General features: G+C 34.1%; 1 protein-coding gene across 7 annotated transcripts in view; it reads left to right on the top strand.

The window, feature by feature from the left end:
• ERBB4 (erb-b2 receptor tyrosine kinase 4) overlaps positions 1-26541 on the top strand; it is a 1096742-nt gene that overhangs the window by 880813 nt on the left and 189388 nt on the right. For all 7 annotated transcript variants that reach the window (XM_041737269.1, XM_041737271.1, XM_041737268.1 and 4 more), the window contains exon 19: positions 1544-1642. In XM_041737269.1, the coding sequence (XP_041593203.1) occupies positions 1544-1642 (99 nt within the window). The remainder of the gene's footprint in view (positions 1-1543; positions 1643-26541) is intronic.

Raw genomic sequence — 26541 nt, 5'->3', positions numbered from 1 at the left:
ATATTTTAATATTGATGCTATATCTTTATGAAGTCACCACCCTGTGGTTACTTTATTGAATAAATGGTAATCCTTTTCTCTACCCTAGATATCACTAAGAAAATGTAGCCTATGGATCTCCAGCTTCCCCTCCCCATCTGTGCATTAATAATTAAAGAAAATTTTACCACAAGGAACTTGGCTTATTTTTTTTGTATTTGACATATAGGTGTCCCTATTCACTCTAAAAAGAACATAACTCTTGAATTCACCTTCTAATAGTTAAAGCCTTTATTTCTGTATTATTCTGACTTTTTAACAATTCTTGTGCTTAGGTCTCCTCTTGCATTTTTTCAACTTTCAATAACACAAAGATATATGTTTTAGCATAGAAGTACAAAGTGAAAAGCTTTTTTGTATTTCCTTTCTGACTACAACCAACTGATATTAAGAAAAACTAGAGATGTTCTCTTTAGGAATAAGAGTTTTTCCCTCTTTCGTCTTAATGTTAAAACTAGACTAAGAATCCCTTACTCTGTTTTCCTCAGGCCTACTGGGTCAAGCAAAGGTGGGTGGTGGCAATTAATGCTGCTGAGAGATTTAAAAAAAAAAAAAAAAGGAAAAGAAAACTGGACTAAGAAGACTTTTTTTGATGTTAGAGCTAATAAATTAAAATTTGAGATTTTCTTTTTTTCCATATAACTTCATATTTGCTTTAGTGTTCAATTAGGACAATATGCTTCAAAACAAATCTTAGATAATTAATGAGTCCTCTTATGTCTTATCAAAATTATTGTCCTAATTCAAATGGTTGAATTGTTTACTCAGAAATGCTATTATTTACCTTAATGTTGTACTCGACTTAAACCCTACCTACTTTATTCTTTCCCAATTTGTAGATCCTGTTCAGATACTATAATTATTTTTTTGTAAGAAGAGAGAACTGGCAATGACCAATTTAAATATTTTATATACATATGTACAATATTTGATAATAAAACCAAAGTAATATGGGTTCAGTACTCTCTAGTACTTGCCTTTGAAAACTAATTCTAAAATATTCACTTTCGAAAACTAATTCTTAAATCAGTCTAAACTTTAGGAACATGAGAATATGCTTTCTTTTATTTGTATTTGTTTTAGTTGCGGAATAATTAAATAATATTAAAGCTGAAAAGAACCTTCAACATTACTTAGCCCAATCTTCTAACTTGCAAATGAGACAATTGAAGATCAAAACTGGAACAGTGTTCTCCAAGGCTTAAGAAGTAGATATATCATCCAAATCTAATATTATTATATTTTATTTCATTTTTGTCACCCCTGAAAGCCTTTTTCACAATACAAATTGAAGTTTATAATAGTAATGCTTTATAGTATAATAGTAAACACTTTGAGAGCAGAATAAATATATGATTCATCTTCAGAAAATGAAAGCAGATAACAAACTTCTAAATTACTTTTTAAAGATTTTAATAGAGTGAGTGGTTAAATTAAATTTTGTTTTTGGTATAAATTTGTGTATCTTCATATGGATTTAAAGTGATTTTTTTTCCTCCCAAAGGGTATCTGGGTACCTGAAGGAGAAACAGTAAAGATTCCTGTGGCTATTAAAATTCTTAATGAAACAACTGGTCCCAAAGCCAATGTGGAATTCATGGATGTAAGTACAGACACCAGGCAATAATATTTTTATCCATTATTAATAGACTGCTTTTAGGATTAAAAAAAAAAAAAAGACTTCACTACTTAGAGAATTTCCTGCCCCGAAATAGTATACTCTTTACAACTAAACCCTTGAGCAGGGATTGTAAAAAGAAAAAAAAAAAAAAAAAAAAAGACTTCACTACTTACAGAATTTCCTGCCCCGAAATGGTATACTCTTTACAACTAAACCCTTGAGCAGGAATTGGCAAACTTTTGCTTAAAGGACCAGAGAATAAATAGGTTTTTTGTGCAATGTGGTCTCTGTAAACTATTCAACTCCATCCTTTTAGTAGATGAGCAGCCATAGAAACTTATGAAAAATAAAACATGAGAATGGGTATGACTGTATTCCAGGAAACTTTATTTACATGAACAAGCTGAAGGCCTGGGAACCAAATCTTACTCTCAAAGGCTATGTATTTAACCACTATGCAAAGAAAGGCAAATTGCATTTGGGAATAGGAATGATGATTTGAAAAATTAATTGGGCTGCTTTATTTTATTTTGTTATGACTTACTTAACGAAAGCATCAAGCTAGATTAGTATCTATAGTACATCAGTGTTACATTTAAATTAGTAACCTACCTAAGTCAGATAATACCAATTGAAATTTACTTTCTTTCAGTTCAAATGTCAGAAGACAGACCTTGTGGGTGAAAAGCTCCAACTATAGAAAAATAACAGAGTTCTGAAGAATAAAAATACTTTATAAGGTCAATCAGAACTTTAGATTCCCCTTAGCAAAAATTGTAGATTGATCTGTTCAGCAAATTTTAGAAGGTAGGACAGATAAAATATCTATGTAGAATGCTGTTATTTTTTTTTCACATTTAACACAAGATATCTTGCCAGGGGTTCTATCAAAGACATAAATATATATTCTTGCTCTTTTAGCATAATGTCTTCAATAATAAGAATGATTTTGATTTTCAAATGACCTTCATATGAAAGATGATGCAAGCATATGAACTTTGATTTCTTTAAAGATGGATTGCTATATATTTCTACCCAGTATCTCTCTTAAGCATTTCTGTAAGTTGTATAGGGAGCTCAGTTTTTGACCTTGGATAATTTATTTGAGTATAATGCTTACTCTCTTATATCTCATATCTTATATCCTATTATTAGATAATAGGGCTGATAATTAACGGGTACAAACCAGCCGCTCTGGTCAGTTGGCGCTGTACCTTACTGGTTGCTAAATATTTTGAAACCCATCCTTGTTACCTATCTACCAACACCTGACACACATGGACTCTGGTAACTAAATAATGTCTCCTCGTGGTGTCTAAAAGTTCAGACACTCTGCAGCTACATGTCCTGGCTTATATAGTAAAACTAAAGCCTTTTTCAGTGACGTCACAATTGATTTGATCTTGATTATAGGTATATAGTTGTGATGGGAATTTTCAAAGAAAGTAAAAATTATGAAGAAAAAGGACAACGGATATGAACAGTATAGGTTAATATGTAAAACTGATATAAAAAAGATCTTGCCCAGCCTAGACTGCAGCCAAAGCTGAAATTCACAAGAATGCTAATAATCTCTGCTGGAGGCTTGGACAGCCATTTTTGTCACATTTCCATGGAAACAGATTGGCAAAAAGGGGTTAAGAGGCTACAAAATAATCACCTAAGAAAGAAGCTCTAAAAGCTTCATCATGATTTTGAATGATTATTTGAAAGCTCCTAACCCCATCCTTTTTTTTTTTTTTTTTCTGATCTGAAGTCTATTCCCATGGAAACAGGAGTGGGGATGGCAGCTTGAAATCTTAGATTTCTGCTGAATGTTAGATGAGGTTCTGATTGAACCATAAAAGGGGTCATTTTCCTAAAATGGGTGATAAATTTTGTGACCAACTCTCTCCAAACAGTATGTTCTTTTTAAAAGTTAAAAATATATTAGGTAAAATATTTTGTCTGAGCCTCTCCTACCTTGTTGATAGATGCTAGAAGATTAATAGATTGGTGGGTTGCTATTGACAATTTCAATAAACATCAAGCAGAAACACTTCCTACTATTTTTGCAACTTCTTTCAAAACATTAGTATGACATCACAACAATTAAAATACAGTTGCACTGGTAAAATTAATGATAAATTCAATATTTTAAACAGGCTGGTGTAATTTTAGTGCAAAATCACCTGCATTTCATACCAACATTTTTAGCTAATCTATTATGTTTGCAGATCATTATACTTAATGATGTACTTAAATAATGTATCAAACTGCAATATAAAGCTTCATGTAAGCAAATTTATTTATAATTTGGACCTAAGAATTAAGTTGAAGTTGCTAATATTCTTAAGGTTATTAAGAGAAAAGGCTTATTTGGCATCTCCCTAAGTTTGGGTTCTTCCATATGGCAGGGTATTCCAAGTTTAACTTTCAAACTAAAATAACATCTACTATAATCATGTTATATGTCTCTTTCGCAAACCGGTGTATATTTGTTTATAGGCATGTATTTTAAAGAAAGGAAATAAAGCTTCCAAAGATAATGGAAACTGCATACTTTTATGAAACATTAGATCTCTTTGCCCCATCCTACCCCCCAGCATAGACTTTATACTTGGGGTAGAATATTCTATTCTATTTTACTTTTTTTTTTTAAAGATTTTATTTATTTATTTATTTATTAATGAGACACACACACACACACACACATACACACAGCGGTAGAGACACAGGCAGAGGGAGAAGCAGGCCCCATGCAGGGAGCCTGACGTGGAGCTGGGGCTCAGTCCCCAGTCTCCAAGATCACGCCCTGGGCTGAAGGCAGGCACTAAACTGCTGAGCCACCCGGGCTGCCCAGAATATTCTAGATTCAATAACTACTACTACTGAGTTTATTAGATGTAGCCATGTGTTACTGGTTATTATAATAAATGACAAATTGCAACAACTTAAAACTCACTACATCCAATGCTCCTCTTAATATCCAGGACCAAAGGAGATACGTTTCATATTTTCTTAGAATCTATACCATAGGCGAAAATAAATAAGGAACAATTTATGTTCTATTAAGTACTATGCTAAAAGCAAGAGAAGGAGAATTTGGTTTAAAGGCTGTTACTCAAACTCACCTGAATATTTCTAATGGATTCAGAATGACAGTAATAACACACTGCTACTGAATGGCCTTAATTCCCACAAAGGAAGATCACATTGAACAACATTAAGAAAATGATCCTAAAGGTCCACCTTCTTAAGAAGAATATCTGTATTTATATATACTCTAGTTTTTGTTTCAAATAGCACCATTCCATTGGAAGAGCACAGGGGAGTTTTGTTTTGTTTTGTTTTTATTTATGAAATCGCATGGAACACATACCTAAGAAATGATGCTACTGAGCAAGGTTCTTGGACTTGGGGACCATGGTTTGGTCAAATCAAAACTCTTCAGTTTGTCTGAGTTTCCACTACTGTTGTTTCGTTGTTGTTTTCTCTGATGTTTAAACCCACTATCACTTGATATTATTCTATATGCCTTGGAAGTGTATATGTATTTAAATGTTTTATTAATTTATCTGTTCCTTTAAAAATATTTTGAGATAAAAAACCCATCATTATTCTAAATTCCAGTGACTGAGTCATAATATTTTAGCTGTAGTGCTCCAGTTTGTTGGCTTTAGTGTCAGCTTTCCCATGCCAAATCAACCACCTCGTTCCCAGTGAGGGGCCGCAAGGAAATATGTTTCAAATCACTCAGGCTTATTGTGTAAATGATCATATTTTTGTTAAAAGAAAAGAACTTGTTGCCCTCTCCCTATACAATGGGAAAATTTATTTATCTTACACAACAGTTTTCACTATTTTTTGAAGAAAATGAAATGTCTATGGGAATTGTGCTTACTTATTGTTCTTCTCTGTGTTGCACTTATGATATTCAATGTCTTCTTTTCTAAAAACTGTATTTTTTAAGAGAGAGAGGGAGAAAGTGAGCCAGCAGGTGAATCCTAAGCAGGCTCCATGCTCAGCTCAGCACAGAGCCTGACTTGGGGCTCAATGTCATGACCTCATGGTCATGACCTGAGCAGACACCGAGTCAACACTTAACTGACTGAGATACCCAGGCACCCCTATGATAGTCAATGTCTCAATGAGAGTTGTCTCAACTCTAATGGATAACATATAGTGGGGTGAGACAAATAGAATTTATTAGTGGAGTGTATATTTTCTCTCAGATTATAGCAGACTCCCAAAATTATTTGCAAAGATATTTTGTTCAATAGCATTCATTTCTCATTATAAAAATAATGATTTTTTTTATGCCTATGACTTCACAGAGTTAACAGTAACTCTTAGCTAGATCCTGTATCATACTAATAATGGATTTGTAGAAATTCATATAATTAAATCCGATGAAATCTTCAGGTCTTACAGATTTTGCACATTTGCATACACGAATACAATTAATTTCAGAGGTGAAAAAAATGCAAAATTCCTTTTTTTTTAAAAAAAAAGGCTCATTACTTAGATGTCACAGGATTCGATACTGCTGCCATGATCTTGAAAAGTCAGTTAGAAACAATGTTTTTTCCTTAAGAAAAAATATACTTAAAATAATTAAGGACAGTTTTGGATAGTTAGTTTGCTTTCTATTTTTATTTATTTTTAAAGATTTTGTTTATTCATGAGAAAGAGAGAGAGAGAGAGAGAAGGGAAGAGACATAGGCAGAGGGAGAAGCAGGGTCTCTGTGGGGATCTGCATAGGGACCAATCCCAGGACTCTGGGATCATGCCCTCTAGCTCAGCTGAAGGCGGATGCTCAACCACTGAGCGTCCCTTACTTGCTTTTTAAAATTAAACAATATCTTCAAAAAGAGATTTTATAAATTCCATTAGAAACAGAATTTAGTCTTTCAAAACTCTCCTAGGAAGGAAAAAGAAAGGAGATGAAAGGAAAAGAAGAGAAGAGAAGAAAGGAAAGGAGAGGAGAGGAAAAGAAAAGAAGAAAAGAGAAAATTACCAGTTTACCAGTAACTAGAGTAAATCATTTCTGTTATGCTTTACTTCATTAGCTCTTGTTTATGTCCTGTTAACTGTATAAGACGTGGTTAAAAACGGCATCACATTTGATATCACTATTTCAAAAACCCCATTCTCCAACCACATTCTCCCATCCTCTGGTTCCTTTCCAATTGTACTTGAATATTTTACCCTTTTAGATATCACCCATACGTTGATTTTTCTGTTTCTCAACCTCTCAGCTGCCCCTTCCTCACATCCCTCCTCAAACAACTTGGATTCAAGGCTCACTGTTATCATCACATTCTTTCAAAAATCTTCAACTTCCTTGCTTCTCAAAATCATGCTGGTGGTAAGTGATCCTGGAAATACTGAAGTTTCTCAATGCCATGTTCTAGACCTCTTTTCAATCTGCATATTTTCCATAGATTTTCTCACTGAATCACCAAATTTCATCTCTAGTGTATTTTATGAATCTGACCTCACCTCTATCCTTGATATCTGAAGTTGAAGTCTCAGGGACATCTCAAGTTAAAAGGTACATTCAGAATGTACCTTTTCATCTTCTCTCCGAAGTATGCATTCAGTCTTACCCGTGTAAATAATTTGTATATCTGTTCACCTTATTGTCCCTATCAGAAATTTGAGATTTCTCTTTGAATATCACAGTCCCTCAAACTACCCACTACCAGTTCAAGATCAAATGCTTTGATTCTATGCCAAAAACACATTTGGAGAACATTTTCTTCTTTTCATATTCCACTGCTATGACCTTAATCCAAGCCATCGACTTCTTCAGCTTATAGCTTCTAGTTTGATGTCTTGAATTGTGTTACTCCTCTGCATAAAAGCTTTCAATGGCGTCACTAGAGCAAACTACTAAATCCTTGCTTCCTGAGCTCCTAATTACTTTCCCAGTCTTCTTTCTCTTTATTGACTTTCTTTCTACTCCTCACCTAAGCCAAGCAAGACAGCGCCTTTGCCTGGAGTGTCCTTCTCCCAATTACACCTGGTGAGCTCGCAGTTATCCTTATTTTCATAGCTTGAGCATACTTCCTCAAAGATTGCTTTCCTGACCCCTTGATCTAAATTATAACCTACTAATAGCACTTAGACAATTTCCTTTATCCATTTATCATGATAGATTATTACATACATAAATATGTATTATATTCATGCTAGTTATTATTGTAGAAGCCCACTCTATCACTAGCCTATAGGATCTTTGATGACAGGGACTGTCTGTTGACCCCATCAGTGCATATTTAATGGCAAGCACAATACAAGCATGTAGCTAGGAACCAATACATACTTTGTTAATTGACTGAATGGATTTTACCCCTACTTTTTAAAAGACTTCTATTCCTCTTCTAAGCTTTCTTTGTTCCAGTCTAATTGATTTCTATAGTATTTCCAACAGTCTTATCTCTATTTGACATATTACACTTGGATCATTTTCCTTAGGTATTTATAATGCTCATCTCTGATTTATTTCTACAAGCTCAGATTTAGTAGCTGTCTTGAATCCAGAGTTACAGCATCTCTCTGAAAAATAGACCTTCCATATTGACTCTGTAAGTAGGACTTGGCATACTCTCTGAAAGCCCTTTAAGAAGGAAAACCCTTTGTAGCCTTTGATGGATACAGGAGGCCAATAATCTCCCCTAGTGACAACCTTTTGAATGCTTCTCTGCAAATGTTTCTATTATATATGGGAAGGTCGTACTAAGTTTCATTTTTAGCTTTCTCTTAATCTTGAATTCCTGAAATTTTATGTAGTGGTTTTGGACAGTGTTTGCTTCTCCAATAAAAATCTGTTGTTAGAGGTCGCTGGTAGTACCACCCTTGTCTCTTGCCTATTTGCATCTATTCTAATAGGAGTAAGGATACAAGGATGGGATCCTGTACAGAAAGAAAAAAAAAAGTTTGATTTTATCACAGATTTTGGCAAAAATAAATAAATAAAAATAATTGACTGCAGTCATAAATCATTGCTCGTAGCAGTTATCTGAATTTAGTAGATACTCTAAAACTTGAGCTTTGAATGTTATCCTAGCAAGTACTAAAATGTTTGAAAATAGGCAACATACTTGACAAGTTTTACATTCTAACAGGCTTAATTTTTCTCTTGGAGCACCTAAAAGAGACAACCTAAAACCAAAGCAGGTTTCTCTCTGTAAACCTCAACATGTAACTTAATAAGTTTTCTGCTTCTGTTTCTCCAAAGCATGTCTTGGATTTGTGTGAATGAGAGAACATTTCTCAACAGCACATAGTCTCCCGTACCAATATTTAAATTTGATGAATGAAAATTGGGAGTCTGTTAAAGGTAGTAGCTTTCCATATTGTATGTATTTTCCAGCTTTGTAAACTCTTCGATTTGGTGAATTTCATAAATCATTAGAGGATGTATTGCTGTGCCACCACAGAGCTGGAAGAGAATTTCCCTGATCATGTGCAGTTTCTGACTCCAATCTGAATTGTATTTGCTAATCATGATGGCTTAAGAAGAATCCTCACTCAGTTTGATTGCACCAGTAGGAAGAGCTGTTTATAATGTGAAGCTTGTTTATAAAATTCAGGTAGAAAGCTCTTGCCCACAGAACAAGCATAGACCGGGAAGTAGAATTTCCAAAAAATCAGCAAATAAATTCAGACATATCAAACCTTGATATGAATGGTTTGATTAATGCTTAATGTTCTGTTTACAGTTTCAAGGACACAAAAAAAAATATTATTTCTGCTAGAGGGAAGTACCACCTGAATAAAATCCTGGCTTACATTATGTGGCATAAGGTGAATTTAGTTACTCATAGACCAGTGATTTGATTCAGGAAATGAAGGCTTAATGTGCTGTGATATTTTCAGTAGCACACACACGCACACATATATGTGTCTCTACACAGTGGAGTGAATGGATTATATAACAATATATTATATAGCATTATATACTGGAAATGTTTTTGTAATTATATTACTAATATAAATAAGTTACAAGTATTATCCATGCTGTAAATACACATATTACCACTTTGCATAAAATGATTGCCATAGAATCTCTATTTCTTTAAGCCTGTTAAAATAATGAGTTGTTCTATACTTATTACATAAACAGCTCAATTTTTTCCCAGTAAAAATAAAAATATCAAGATATTGTTTTGAACATTTCTAAATGCTGCTGCAGCTCCAATGAAGCCATGTTTTTAGTTCTCATAGCTTATAGTTTGTGTATAGGTTGGCACAGTGTGATTAGAAATAAGAATGAGCACCTTGGAGGTAGTGAAATCATGAGAGCAGTTTGTCACGAAAATAAGCAATCAGTGAGGGCTCTTTATCTCAAAACTAAAAAGCTTACAGTTTTCCACAGTGATCGTAGCCACTGCAATTTTATCTGAGTTTTGATCCACTTACAAATTTAATGTAACCTCTCCGAACTTAAATGTTCCATTATCTGTTAGAAAATAATTAGAAGCGGTAAGCAGAAGTCTGCATACATGGAGTTCCTTGGGAGTCCCTAAGCTCATGGAAGCAAGGCATTTGATGGATACTGGTCAGCTGATATTGGACCAGCAGCTAATAATAGCAGGAAATGCTGCTTAGCTAGGTGAGAAAGTTAACTTGGGAAAATGAAAATGAAACTTTTGGGATTTATGGTCAGAAATAAATTTCCCTTTTTCATTTGTTTCCTGGTAAGAAAATAGCCAAGGGAGCCAGTTCTTTTGCTTCTTTTTTTTTTTTTTTTTTTGATAATTTATAATTAAGATCTAAGGGCCCACTTGATTTCAGCCATATTCACTGTAATTTCCTTGCATCCTCACAAAGAACTTTTAGTGGATCATGAATATTTTTTATATAATGCATACAAATATTAGGTGAATCTGACCAGTAAATTAAAAACTGTCTGCTTTAGCAAGCATGTGGTAAATTAACCATAGGAAACATGTGCAAGCTTTTTGGGAGGGTAACAGACACAAGGGGTTTGAGTACAAAGCCAGAAAAATACTTTCCCTTTGTGAGTAAAGTAATGAGCCAAGTTCCTTTAGAATGAAAAACAAGGGGCAGCTCGGGTGGCTCACCGGTTTAGTGCCGCCTTCAGCCCAGGGCCTGATTCTGGAGACCCGGGATCGAGTCCCATGTTGGGCTGCCTGCATGGAACCTGCAGGCAGGTGCCTCTCAATCTGTGCCTCTCAATTTGTCTCTGTGTCTCTCATAAATAAATAAACAAAATCTTTAAAAAAATTGATAAAACAATGTTTTATCTGGTTGAAACAAAGGAAGTAAGTATGATAGATTAGTACAAGAAAATATTATCATTAATAGTGGGTGGACTTAGGGATTTTTTAAAACTCTTCACCAATGCAGGAATACCAGTTAGTTAGCCTTCCAGTTTATTTGGTTGCATCTGACTAAAATGCATGCATTTTAAAGGCAAATTGACCCTTGTTTCAGTTTATTTTTACCCTTATTTTTGCCATATATATTTCATATAATTGTATTTGTATTTTTTATGTCATATATGCATATATATTTTAGCCATCTTATGTGTGATGGTGGGGTTTGTTGGTTTGTTGGTATGGAATCTGCCTTAAATGAAGAGAGAATAAATTAATATACAAATATTTTTCTGTAACTTACTTAACACTAACTCTCTCAAAGTATGATATTAAAGTTTAGCACAGTTTTCAGATGTAGGTACATATTTAAACCCTGAAATATCTTGTTTCAAATATATTTATTTTAAAAATATTTATAAATATTATTGTCTATTTTACCGGGAAGGAAGAACTTGTTAGTTTCCATTTTAATGTGATTGTTAGTCATGGGGATTAATTTATTAAGAATATTTGCCTGTAAATGCTGATGGCCCAAAAGAATGCCACAAATTTTCTCCTAATTTATTGGGTAATTTAGGTATGAACATATTTTGAAAAGGCTTTGTTCTTTTTTACACTTGTACACCCAATTAGCTCTCAAATAATGTCCATGACAATATTTTCAGTAAATCTTTATATTTTTGAGAGCTGTGGAATGATATCAATAGATTAATCAAATATAAATCAACTCTTCTTGATAATCTAATTGTAATTGAAAGTTACTGCCTGTAGAAAAAAAAATTGGCCATTTTAAAACAACATTTTTTTTTCCCTCTCAATCAAGTTGTGTTCTTTTATATCTATATATCTCTTTAGTATTTTTTTTGGTACAGTAAATCCATATTTATATATCACCAACATTTGTAACCATTAAGAAAATAACATTCTTATTTACCACTGGGTATTAAGATATTTTTAAACAGTGTTATAATTGTGTTGGCAGGATTTTCTAATTGAAAATGAGTACAGGACTTTCTTATTAAGGCATATAGTCTTTCCACTGCTTCTGAAGTAAACAGAATTGCTATTAACTGACTACCATCCCTTTATCCAATGCTTCATCTGTTGTCCAGAGGAAATTAAACACCACCATGTGCATCAAAAAATACTCAACTTAACCTTCTAAGTTAGAACTGCAGCAGAGTATACATTGCAGTGAGATGGGCAGTGGGAGAGGATTCCTGTATTTCCCTAATGTGATCCATTTGAAATTACTATGAAGTCTGAAAGGACACTAATCTCCAGTAATTCTTTCATAGTGTCCTTTCTACGTAGGCAGAACAATACACCATTTCCTAGTGTAAGCGAAGATGAAGTGCAGAAAGTTTCTCCAGTAAATTTAATTTTATCTCTTTACAGGGCTCATGCATCATTGCCCATTTTCAATCAATAAATTATTTTCTCCCTTTTAGATTTAGACTTTGATTAGCTTGAACTTCTTAAAGCAATATCAGGAAAATAAAAAAGATACAATTTCTGTAAAATCTGTTAACTGTGACCCAGGTATGTTAAATATATTTTATTCTATTCATCATGGTAATGAAGCATGGTAGGAAAGCAACAAAGATGAGCAAAGTATATTTTGGCACACAGACTTGATAATTAATGCCAACTTTTCATAATAAGAAGATGAAAACTTATGTTTAAGGACTTGCTATTATTCAAGGATTTTTTTTTTCTGCATGTCTCTTTTCCCATTAGCAGTTCAAATAGATAGAGTGATGTTTCAATTTCTAAAGGGTAATGCATATGCCAGATTATTATTATGTGGATAGTAAATGAAGATTTTTTAGGTGTCCGTTAATAATGCAAGATATTATTTTCATCACCTTCAATGAAGTGCTTTTCAAAGAAGCTACTGTTGGTTCAAGGTTAGCAATCAGCCAATCAAGACTTGATGAAAGGCAGTTCTAATATTTAAGTCAACCAACAAGTCTGTTTAAAATATATATTTGCCAGTTAAGCCATTTTTGAAGCATGGTCCTATATTATCTAACTGTCCTTTTGGTGATGAAATATTACATTACAAGGTCTCTTTGTGCTATGAGGCTGAATGTGAACACTGGCATACAACTAAACTATTTGACTTACAAATCAGCATTAGAGCATAAAGTGTTCGAGGACAAGGGCCTTGGTGTACTACTAAGTGATATTTATCATTTGGATGGATGGATGGATGGATGGATGGATGGATAGATAGATAGATGATATACACAAAAAAGTAGGTAGAACCTCAATTAAGATTTGGAGAAATCCCATGACCCACTATGCTCATATAAGCCAACTCTCAAATCATGTTTCTTTCTCTCAGGGTGTTGATTACTCTATAACACTTTAGGGAAAGTAATAACATATTTTCATTTTATCCCTGATAACTGGCATTTTTAATTTGCCATCACAACATCAAATGACCTATGCATTCACCTACGAGATTCCATCTGTGGTTTGTCAAGGAGAAAACATAAAATGTTATAAACTAAGGGTAATTTAAGACAGTAGAAAGAATTCATGTATAAGTCAAGGAGAGAAGGACAATCATCGTATGGTTTCACACATACATGGAATATAAGAAATAATGAAAGGGATTATAAAGGAAAGGAGAGGAATTGTGTAGGGAAAAAATTATAGAGGGAGACAAACCATGAGAGACTCGTAACTCTGGGAAACAAACACGGGGTAACAGAAGGGGAGGTGGGCAGGGGAATGGGGTAACTGGGTGATGGGCACTAAGGGATGGGATGAGCACTGGGTGTTATACTATATGTTGGCAAATTGAATTTAAATTTAAAAACAATATGGTACAAAAAAATGTGAGATTCACTATTGGAGTTCACTACAAAAAAGGAAATGAAATAAGCCCACCTGAATAATAATGGCAATCTGTGGAACCCAAATAACAGGAATAGTGCTCTACTTGAGGAGTGACTGGGCCTAAGACTTAAAGGCTGTACAGATCCACAGAGACATCTCTCATCTCAGCTTTTACCCAGCTTGTGTGAAGTGCCCTGCTAACCTCTTGTCTGAAGATCAGGGTTTAGAAAAAAGTTTCTCGTCGATCTATCTTGGAAGCATGCCTATCCCTGGATCAAATGAGAGTCTAGCGTCCCACTATTTAAGTGGCTTTTGATGGCCAGCAATTTTACCATCTACTTTGAGTAAACACTAAGATTCATAAAAGGGAGAGGGGAAACTAGAGAGGCGACCTAATAGATGACTACTAAAAACGGTTAATACTTTCAGTTCAAAAGAAATTTTTATTTCAAACTGCATAGAGTCATTTATTTCTTTGCTTTCCTTTTCTTTTCCTTTTCTTTTGTAATTTACTTTTCTCTTTTGATGGGAACTTTTAATGAGATATTTTTCCTAAATTTTTAAATCAAAGTAAGCATACAGAAATAGAAATAGACATATAATATCTATATAAGTATATTTTCCCCAATTTTTTAATCAAAGTAGTGTATAGAAATTGAAAAAGATATATAATATCTGTGTAAGTACATATCTACATAAGTGCAAATAGTATCTACAGTAGTACATATCACTATCAGCTTATACTAAAAAAAAAGAAAGAAAGAAAGAAAAAATAGGCCTTTTATGCTACTGACTGTTCCCTGGGGTCTGACTTTTCAGAGATAACTATATTAGCTGTGTCCCCTGGTATTTCCCTCCTCATTCCTAAAAATATGCTTCTACTGCCACTTCTTGATGTATCAACTTTAGATAAAATCTATTGACTGTTTATTTTTATTTTTTTTTTCTATTGACTGTTTAATATGGAAAATGAAGATTTAGCATTCTTAGGTCCTTTTCTACACTTTTTTTCACTTATTTTCCCTGTGTAATTTTTATGTCATAATTTCAAATTATATTGATAATTTGGGGCTTTTCAGAATTATTATTATAAAGGTGCTGCTGATAATTTTTCTCCTAAGCATTCTACGTCTCTACCTCTATGTCTTCCCAAAGTTATGAACAGAGTTCTCTTCCACAAGGTCAGATGCTTGGTGAAATCTATCAGTTTTTTATTTGTTTTAGTTTCCTTTTTTCTCTTACCTAGGAGAAATCCTTCTTTTGGAGCTTCACTCTCGGGAAACCCGGGTGGCTCAGTGGTTTAGCACTGCCTGCAGCTCAGGGCATGATCCTGGAGACCTAGGATCGAGTCCCACGTCGGGCTCCCTTCATGGAGCCTGCTTCTCCCTCTGCCTGTGTCTCTGCCTCTCTCTCTCTCATGAATAAACAAATAAATATTAAAAAAAAAATAAAAAGAGCTTCACTCTCATGTTCCAATCTGGACTGTTAGTGTCTAGGTTAAAGACCCATTTAATTTTGGGCCCTCTCTTCCTCATCATCTAGAATTTCCCTTTGCTTTGCAACTCAGTGGTATCCTTTAATTTCTGGATACCGTATCTTTATCCTTCTTGGTTTAGCATTTCATATAAGGAATTATTAACTGTGATGAAAAGTTATAAGGAAACTCTGTGTAGTACCCTAGGAGTGAAGGAGAATACCCAAGGAAGGGTGATTCCTAACTCCTGTTTATTTATTTTCCTGCTTTCCCAATATTTCCAAATGATGAACATTAGGCTTTTTTTTTTTTTTTAATTAATCCATTGTGCTGAGTTCTTAAAGGACCCTTCGAATCTAGAAACTTAGATTTTTTAGTTTGGGAACTTTTTTTCGAATAGCATCTTTGATAATATTATCTTGTTCATTCTTATCTTCCTTCTGGGATTCTTCTTAGTCAGCTCTGGACCTTCTGGAATGGTTCTCTAATTTCGAAATCTTTTGTCTCAGATTTTCCAAGTTTATATATTTTTTTCTTATTTTTCTGAGGATTTTCTTGATTTTTCCTTCCAAATTATTTTTTTGAGAAATATCATGTGTTATACTTTTAATTTCCAAAAGCTATTTTTGTTTCTCCTATCATTAAAAAACTAACCAAACCAAGCAAGACACCCAAGCAAGAACAGGGTGTCTTGCTTGGTGAATACAATATATGATTTCCTGTATCTTAGGGAGTTATTTTTTTCATGTTCTCCTTTATTCCCTGAATTGTCTCTTTCCTTGAGTTTTTCTTTTCTTTCAGTTTGTTTGAATAGACTTTGGCCTTAGAACTAAAGGTTTTCCACAAATATCTGTTATCTTAGTCTGTTTGGGCTGGTATAATTGTATATTATATTATGGGAAGCTTTAGGCAACAGAAAATATTTCCCACAATTCTAGAGGCTGAAAAATCCAAGATCAAGGTACTGATGTGGTTTGAAGTGTTGGCATTTGGGGTCAATAGCTAAGAAAAACTTCTTGAGACAACTTAGGCACAAATAAAGTGGTTTTACTAAAGCATGAGGACAAGACCCATGGGCAAAAATTGCTGCACTGGGGTTGTGAGGAGTGACTGATTATATAAGATTTTCTATCCTGTGGAGGGAAGGGTGATGTTAGGGCTCGAGGAAATTGAGTCTATAGGTTTCTGGAGACTGCTTTTTTCTTGTAAATCTTTAAGATAGTTGCAGACTGATGGGGACTCATGTCCAGTATGACTCTGAGCTCTATCAGTTAACCATTTGTTTTTCCTTTTCCTTTGTTCTAGAGCAGCCAGGAATGCTTGAGGACTGTCACATGTATCCCACCTGGTGTGTGTGTTTGGAGTGGGGGTGGGGATGTTGCAGGGTGTTAACTTATGCTTTGCCCTCAGCTTGCCTTTGCTCCCTTATCAGCACTGCCCTTGTGTCTGATGGAAGCCTGTTTCCCTGTCCCTAGATAGCTCTTCTCTTGTGTCCTCACATGGCAGAAAGGATGAGGGAGCTCTCTGAGGTCTCTTGTAAGATGCTAGTTTATTCATTCATGAGAGCTCTACCTTTATTACAGAATCATCTACCAAAAGCCCCACATCCTAATACCTAATCTTGCATTGGGAATGAAGAGTTCGGCGTGAGATTATTGGGAAACACAAACATTCCGTCTGTAGCAAACATTCCGTCTGTGATATGAGCTTTACTAGGAGTAGGGCTATGACCATTTGTTTGGGTTACCCACTATGGGGCCATCTACCTTTTCAGAGAGACTCTACCGTTACACAATTGTTTATACGTTTCTGGAGATGATTAAAATTAGTTCTGTTAACTATGTAGACTTCAAAGCCAAAACAAGAAAAAAAAGAAAACTTTTTTTTCTTTCTTTTTAAAGTACACCTCCTCTCCTCTAATCTCTATTGTGCCTGGTATCTTGAAATGTAATGCTTTTTTGGTTCAATTTTTCCATTTAGAAACTTTAATTTTTTACTAGGATAGGGAAGAGCAGTAACCTGCTACTCTGGATAAGGAGAAGACCAGAGAATCTAATTTTTTTTTTAATTTAAATTCAATTTACCAACATGTAGTGTAATCCCCAGTGCTCATCTCATCACCTGTCCTTTAATGCCCATCTCCCAGTCACCCCATCCCCCCACCACTTCCCCTTCTGCAACCCTGTTTCCCAGGGTTAGGAATCTCTCATGGTATGTCTTCCTCTCTAATTTTTCCCCACTCAGTTCCCTCCCCCGCCCCCATCCTTTATGGTCCCTTTCACTATTTCTGATATCCCACATATGAGTGAAACCATATAATTGTCTTTTTCCAATTGGCTTATTTCACTCAGCATAATACCCATCCACATCAATGTAAATGATAGGTATACATCTTTCTGATGACTGGGTAATATTACATTATATGTATATATATCTATATTTATATAAAAATATATATCACATCTTATCCATTCATCTGTTGAAGAACATCTTGGCTCTTTCCACAGTTTGGCTATTGTGGACATTGCTGCTATAAACATCGGGGTGCAGTTGTCCCATTGTTTCACTACGTCTGTATCTTTGGGGTAAATACCCAGTAGTGTGATTGCTGGATCATAGGGTAGCTCTATTTTTAACTTCTTGAGGAACCTCCACACTGTTTTCCAGAGTGGCTGCACCCGTTCACATTCCCACCAACAGCGCAAGTGGGATTTCCCTTTGCATCCTCACCGACAATTGTTGTTTCCTGGCTTGTTCATTTTAGCCATTCTGACTGGTGTGAGGTGGTATCTCATGGTGGTTTTGATTTGTATTTCCCTGATGACAAGTGATGTCGAGCATTTTTAATTTTTCTTTATACAAATTTTGAATATCATTCCTGATTTCAACTCTATCTTTCATCTTCACCATCTGTTGTATTTAATGTCTCCCGTTTTATACCCTTTCTGGTTTCTGCTGAATGAATTGGTTTTCATATTCTCAGCATCCCCCTTTGTAGAAACTTGTTATTTTGCTTTCTTACTTTTGTTACATCCATTTCCCTGAAATTTGTTGACATTTGTTCAGTTGTTTTTGTACCCTGTCCTGTCCTCTTTGTTTTGGGGATTTGTATCTTTTTAAAATCTTCACTCTTATTTTAATGGCATCTTGGGAAAGAGCAGGGAAAAGGTATGCACTTAATCTATCATAATAAAATGAAAGTCTTGAAAGGAGTTTAAATCTAAAAATCCTAGAAGAGCTCCTTCTAACTTTCTCTTCTTTTGTTTTCCTAATAGGTTTCATTAAAGTAAAAGTAAGGAATATGTACCCTTTTCTTTCATCCATGTAATAATCTCATGCTATTAGAGATAGCTTCCTTCATGAGGAACATCATTACATTTTTTTTATTTTAAATTTTTAAAAATTTATTTTTATTTATGTGAAAGAGAGACAGAGAGCATGAGTGGGGGTCGGGGGAAGAAAAAGGTGAGGGGGCAGGACAGGCAGCCTCCCCACTAAACTAGGAGCCTGACACAGGTCTCTCTCTGAGGTCCCTGAGATCATGACTTGAGCTGAAGGTGCTTAACCAACCGAACCATTCAGGCTCCCCCCTACCCCCAATTTTTGTTTTGTTTTGTTTTTTAAGTCAATAAGTGCTTATTGAGAACTATAGGATTCCTTAACCACTTAATCTTAACCATCCATACATGGAAACAAGAAGGACCAGAAACATCTGTATTGAGAAATGATTGCTTAAAGCTGTACCTAAGACAGTCACTTCAGGAAGAAATATCTAAGAAAACACCTAACCCCTAGATTTTAGTTAAAAAATGAAGTGCTTCTTTGACTTTCCTCGTAGACTCAAATTTTTAAATATTGGACATATTTAGCTAGAGTTATAATCTTTGATTTAAGTATAAGAGGTTTTATAGAAAACAATCTGAATTATCTCTGGATGGAGGTTAGCAGTGAAATCTCCAGAAATATTTATGGTATTCATTGTTTTCACAGATTATAGAGTTATAAAGATTACCAAAGTGAAAGAAGACATTTAACAACTGCATGACTCTTAGTAGAAGAAATCTAAATGGTAACCCATCAAATCTATTAACTTGAGAGTTAGGAAGAAAAAAAAAAACAAGATTTTTTTTAAGTCTAGTAGCTCAAAAAATGTTTCCTTAACACAGGGCTAAACATAATTGAAATTAGCATTGCTAGTCATCTTTTTAAAAAAAAATAATATTTTCTTTGTAAGCAGAAATAAAAAAGCCTAAAGCAAGAATTCTCACATTTTTTTTCAGTTCAGAGATTCTTTTGAAACAACTGATGAAAGCTATGAAACCTTCGCTAAGAAAAAGTGCACATACATGTATATTCAACCCTGATTTTTTTTTAATTAACTTTTATTGGTGTTTAATTTACCAACATACAGAAAAACACCCAGTGCTCATCCCGTCAAGTGTCCACCTCAGTGCCCGTCACCCATTCCCCTCCAACACCCGCCCTCCTCCCCTTCCACCACCCCTAGTTCGTTTCCCCGAGTTAGGAGTCTTTATGTTCTGTCTCCCTTCCTGATATTTCCCAACATTTCTTTTCCCTTCCTTTATATTCCCTTTCACTATTATTCAACCCTGATTTTTTACTCAATGTCTAGGGATTCAATTTCCCTCGAAGTTCAGATACACAGTCAGGAATCACTAGCTTAATGACTTTGCTAATGTTATAACCTTAAGGGAAATTTAAGTGGTTAATAATTGCACTTAGACTGCCCAAGAGATTATTCTAAATCATTGGTGTTTCAGCTTACCACAAGTACCAGGGTTTCCGTGTATCTGACCTTGTTTAATCTCACACAATCCATCAGTAGACTTTCTCCAATGGAGAGTTTGGAGTTCTGAGAGGGGAGGTGAATGATCCAGAGTTCCATATAGCTGATAAGTGGCAAGATTCAATTCTCTAACTTGATTCAAAAATGTCTCCTTCTGCCAAGTTATAATGTTCAAATTGTTGAGTACCTTTTGGGAGAAGCAATAAAATTTGGAGCATAGAATCTGTTATATCTACCACCATAAAATAATTGGATAGCAGGAGTGCAATTCAATCTTGGAGAATATGAACAATGTAATAAGTAGCAGTAGCACCAACTAGAAGGAAAATAATATCCAGTTTCTCTCCTACTGGTGCATGGTGTATTTCTACATATGTGCTAATTTTCACTTTACTAGAATAATTTTAAAAATACAAAAATTAGGTAAAATTTACTTAGAGTCTATATAAGAAAAATAAATGGGAATATTTAAATAGTAAAAATGTTTCAGATTAAATTGAAACATCAAATCGATTTCCCAAATGTTTGCCCATAGCTTTCTTCTAAAACTTAGGTCAAAATATCTAAGTGTTTACTAATAGAAGTAAACAACATGGAGAATTCCTAGGCCTTTCGTTCAGCATGCTCCCAAATGATCTATTATTCACTCCTAAATGTGACTTGTGTGTGTGTCCCTGTGTTTAATGAATAGTGACACCATCCACCATGACCCAAGCATCTCCAGCTTTCCTCTGTTTCTAAGCCGAACATCAAATTGTGAAGAACTTTCCAGTCTAATCTCTCACTAATCTTCCTGTCCGCAGGCTTAATCTTTTCCAGTTCATGCTTTGCAAACCCGACAGAAAGGTCCTTGGAACACAAAGCTGATGATTAGCTGCAGAGGACTTGCCTAGAATTTTGGGATGAGGGAGTTTAGAACCATTGTTAGGAATGGGGGCCAGCAGGGGGACATGGAGAGATGCATAGTCTAGAGTTCTCTAATTTCTCTTGGTGGTCAGTATTCATAATATAAAATGAGTCTATCAGCAAGACTACCACCTTATACCTACAAACTAGAGGCCGCCAGGAGCCATCAGGTGGCTCTAGCTAAAGTTTCACCCTATTCCCCACAGGGATGCAAAACTGCCACTTTAGTGAATTATCTTTTTCCCTGGTTTTACAACATACAGATTAATATCTATATTAATGAAATAAAACATAAGATCTTCTTATCAAACAATAACACTATAAGAAGATATAAACTTTCTATTTGGATGAATTTCACTTAATCTTCAAAAGTTGGAATTTCTTAAAATTATAAAATCCATTGATGACATTCATTTAGCAGCTGATCGTTTTGAAGTGATAGCTTTACTATCACATGAATGTTCAAAAAATTAAATTTAAATGATTATTTGTGAAGTAATGACTTAATGTATCCTTACCATTCTGATAATTTAGATTTTAACTGAGTATAGCTCTAATGAAAATAAGTATGAAAAAGATGAATTTGGATTATAGAATGTTTGTGAAATATTATATAATATAGTCAATTTGCCTTGATAATGAGAATTACACCATACTCCATAATAATCTTTCCCTGAATTAACGTTTTGTCATAATACAAAAATTCTTTAACTATCAACACTTACTTGATACATTAGTGGACAGCTGTGTTTCAATAGAGGAAAACATTATTCTACCAAATAGTTGTATAGATAGAGATTGAAAGAGAATGTTAATAGATTCTGTACAAATTAATCATTTGTTTTATTACTCTTTGATTACAAATGAACAAGTATTCATAAAAATGCAGAAAATACTTAAGTAAAAATGGTAACTATCTTAATTAAATCCAGATATGATTATTAGGAATAATTTAATACACATCTTTGAGACTCTTTTTCTTGATAGATTAGATGTGCCTCATTCTTTTTAACCATATATATCATAGACAATAATTTATTAATATATTGTTTATTGCTCCTATATTTAGCTTAGTCCTAAAAGGTTGGAATCTCTTTAAATGTATTCAAGTGAATAAGAGTGGCTATATGTGCAGGAGAAGAGGTGATATCTCAGAGATAAAAGAAAAAGAGAAAGAAAGAAAGAAAGAAGAAAGAAAGAAAGAAAGAAAGAAAGAAAGAAGAAAGAAAAGAACGAAAGAAAAAAATATTACCAGAATACCAAAATTGCAAAGATAGAACCTAGAGAAAGTTCTTTACTGATTGGTAAGAAGCTCCCAGGAGTTTCAAGGTATTAGAAAAGAGAAGAAAACATAGAGATTTATTAGAAGTTTCTACAGATTACTTTGGGACCACTTGAAACTGAGAAAAGTGGGAATATAAATATTTCTATTTATGTTGATGCTTCCTTGAAAGAGATTTGTTTTTTAGATCCTAACCACTGGCATTAATGGCTTTATAAATACTTTATAATTAAATTACCAGAATGTATTTATCTTATTTTGAAACCTCTCTTGTGTACCATTGACCTGCTAGTACCTACTTCAAGAAATGAAACATCATTTTATTTATTTCCTATCTTGTACATTTTGATATTTGTTAGAAGAAGCATACTGGCATTACTAATCAAAGCATTAATTTTTTTTATATTACTTTTTTAGTGAAATGTTTAATTGTTGCATTAATATGTCTTCTTCTTCCAAGGGATACCTTATTTAACATTTAATTAAAGATGTTTAATTTTGGGGAGGCTTAACCTTTTCAATGTTGAAATTTCTTATTCAGACAAGAAATACATCTCATTCAAATATATTTTAGTTTGATAATTTTTAAAAAATATGATTGTGCTTTTCTTACTGGAGTAACTTCAAAGAATTTTGGTTTTGTTTTTATTATGATTAGAATATTATCTCTTATTTACATTTTTAATTGGATATTGTTGGCCAAATGAAAATTTCTGATTTTGCCTACTTGTATCTAATCTGTTAGTTCTAATATTCTAGTTATTTCCTTGGTTAAAAAAATAATCGCTCATGACTAATGTTAATTTTATATCTTTCTTCCTAATATATAAATCCCTTATTTCTTTTTCCTATAATATAGCATTGTCTAGAGCCTCTAGAAAATGTTGAACAATAGTAGTGTTGAACATGACAACAATAATGTTTTCCTAATATCATTGCAAATCCTAAAAACTATGATGTTTTCATCTTTTTGATTGTCCTCTATAATTTCATCTCTTCTATTATTCTTAGTGTTTTATACTGGTATTTTCTGTTCTTTCTTTAGATCAGGTTTTCCAATGTACTGTATTACTCTGATATATGTCAGACCCTATTTCAACTTTCCATTTCCATTTAGTATATTTATTATCTTTACATTTCTTTTTTTTTAAGGATTTTATTTATTTATTCATGATAGACACAGAGAAAGAGAGAGAGTCAGAGGCACAGGCAGAGGAAGAAGCAGGCTCCATGCAGGGAGCCCGACATGGAACTCGATCCTGGGTCTCCAGGATCACACCTGGGGCCGATGGCAGGCGCCAAACCACTGAGCCACCCGGGCTGCCCTAACTTCACCTTTCTATCAATTTAGTGACCTTTTTATTTTTACCTATTTGTTTGTAAGTCTTTATTGCTTATTCTAGAATTTTAGACTTATCAGGAATCTTATCTTTATACTTTATTTATATATTTTAATTTTAGAGAGAGAGTAAAAGGGAGGGGTAAAGGGAGAGGGAGAGAATCAGACTCCCTGCTGAGTGCAAAGCCTGACACAGCTCTATCTCAGGACCCTGAGATCATGACCTGAGCCAAATAGAGTTGGATGCCTAACCAACTGAGCCACCCAGGCACCCCTCATCTTTTAAAATAATTTTACCAAATAATCTTCAGTAGCCGGCAATGTCTCTCACAATGCAGATTCTCCTAGCTGTTTGATTAACTTTCTTGGCAAGTAATTACCTGCACCTTTAAGACAGATCGTTACCTTGCTCTGAAAACTTATTGCAGGAAAGATGCTATACTTTTTAAGAAGTCTAGTTTGTTTGAATCATTCTTATTTTTAAATTTATGATGAGCTAAATTTTCTCAAGCTATAACTTAAATGACTTTGTAGGTACATATAAAGAAAAAGGAAATTATCCTCAAAAAGACAATATGAGAGACTGCAACTTAGTTGTCAATAAATTATTAATAAACTGGATATGTTTAAGCAGGTTATATGACCTCCACACCTTTCATAATATGTGCACTATCTCAAGACTGAGATAGTGCACATATTGATTTTGCCTTTAGCCGCTTCAGTCAGTTTAGGATTATGCAAATGTAAAAAGCCCTTCCCTAAGGAACTTACTCATGCAAGAATGTGACAAAACCCTTTATCTAAATTATCATATTTTCATTTTATATGGTTTTAACCATTTCTATAACTATAGTAGATTTCAGATGTAATATTTCATGTCTGTCTTGGTCGCTACTCTAATAACTGGTATAAAATAGGATATAGTTAACTATTTTGTGCACAAAAATAAATTTCTCAGCTGCATTGATAGGCCTTATGTATTTGATATCATAGCTCTTTCTGAAAATTCTACAAAATTTTACTAAAAGCAAATTATTTCTTAGTTTATGTTCCGGTAGTTTATGTTACAGGTAAGATTTCCCAGGAAGGATACTTTGAGATGGAATTTAGTACCTAAAGTGTTCTTAGGTAGTGCTCTTGGGGTCAGCAGCTGTGGTGGGGAAGAGAAACAGGCTGTGATTCCGACTCGACACCTCTTTGTCTGACCCTCTGGAGCTAACGTGACCTATCAAAGTTGTCCTGAGTTGGCAATCCAGAATTTGTTAGATGAAGGTTGCCTTGGCAAGTGGTGTAGACTTGAGTGAAGTGGCTTTCTGCAGCTGAAGAAATCTCTGACGTGGGTTGGCAGAAGGCAGTCTGTCAACAGCACTCTCAAAAAAAAAAAAAAAAAAAAACGCACTCTCAGATGCTAAGACAATAAGTCTTTCTTTGAAGGGGAGCCCTTTTATGCCACATTATAACAGCAAATCAACTCATGTCTGGGCAACATTACATGTAACCAGGAGAGTAGGTGTTATCTTTCTGTAACACAAGACAGGAATCTGATTTAATGTGACTAACTAACTCTGTATGGGATGGGGAAAGTTAATATGCTTCAGAGAATGCAAGGTAAAGTAATACAAAATGTTGTATTTTGTGCTTCAGAGAACAGAAAGCTAAACAAACAGAGACTTTAGAGAGATGTGAAAAGATGAGATTTGAGCTCATTCTTTTGATACAGGTTTGGTTTAGGTAGGTTTAGGGAACAGTGAATTCATTAGATGTTGCATGTCCTTAGGTAGTATAGATTTGCCTTGGATCAGCATGGTGAAATGGAAAAGCCTGGCACATTTGAATCTAGCATCAAAAAGCTTATCTGGAAGTGTAGTTAATTAGGTGAAGTGACAACAGATAAAACCAGAAAGATAAGTTAGAAAAAAAATTAAGAAGAACCTCATATGTTCAACAAATATGCCTTCTTTTCCTTATCCTACTCCCACTCTTTGGCAGATAAACAGATGTTTGTAATAAATCATTTGAAAACTGAAATGACTTTTCATGTAATTCTGATCAAAATCAGTGAGCTTATTTGAATAATTAAATAATGATGCTGCAATTACCTTAAGGGTTTCATTTATATATAGGATGAATCAATATCTTAATTCATCTGCTTAATGGCCTCTAGAAAATTTTGTAGTTTTAGCATTTTGGTGCCGATACCATGATAACAGACCCCATGAGTGACTTTTATAGAGAAAATGTAGTCAATTACTTTGCTGAGTGTTCTAGGATAGTGTTTGGTGAAAATAATTATATTTTTAAGATTATTATCATTGCTGTAGAGAAATCTTCAAAAAGTGCTTAAGTTTCTTCTTCTTCTTCTTCTTCTTCTTCTTCTTCTTCTTCTTCTTCTTCTTCTTCCCCCTGACAGGATAACAGATTTTCAGTTTAAATGAGTAACCTCTCCCTATGGACACTTTTTGCATAATTTACTTGGAAAAATGTATTTATCCTTAGCATGAGAACTCTTCTATGTTCCAAGAGTTTACTAACTCAATTATATATTCATCCCATTTTTCAAGCAGACATTTCTTTTCTGGAAACAGAATATATATGTGTATTCAAAAATGGATAACACATTGACATCTCAAAATCATAGCTCAGTTATTAGGAATAGTATCCATTGGCTTGATTCAGAGTTTTCATGATGATAATTCAGAAGTGAACACTAACCACTGTGGTCACAAATTGATCAGATGCTCTGTTCTGATGTTTTAAGTCAGATGACTTCAGTAGGGGTAAATTTTAAAAGGACGTTTTGAATTTAACTCTTCAATAGCCATTAGCTTCACGATAGGTATTTTTACTTGGTAATCAATTAGAAGCTTAATTTGGGCAACAAAGTTTTTAGA

This window comes from Vulpes lagopus, chromosome 22 (genome assembly GCF_018345385.1).
Source record: "Vulpes lagopus strain Blue_001 chromosome 22, ASM1834538v1, whole genome shotgun sequence".
In the NCBI taxonomy this organism is placed as follows: domain Eukaryota; kingdom Metazoa; phylum Chordata; class Mammalia; order Carnivora; family Canidae; genus Vulpes; species Vulpes lagopus.
Note: the sequence above shows the minus strand (reverse complement) of the source record. Positions and strands in the feature narration are given on the sequence as shown.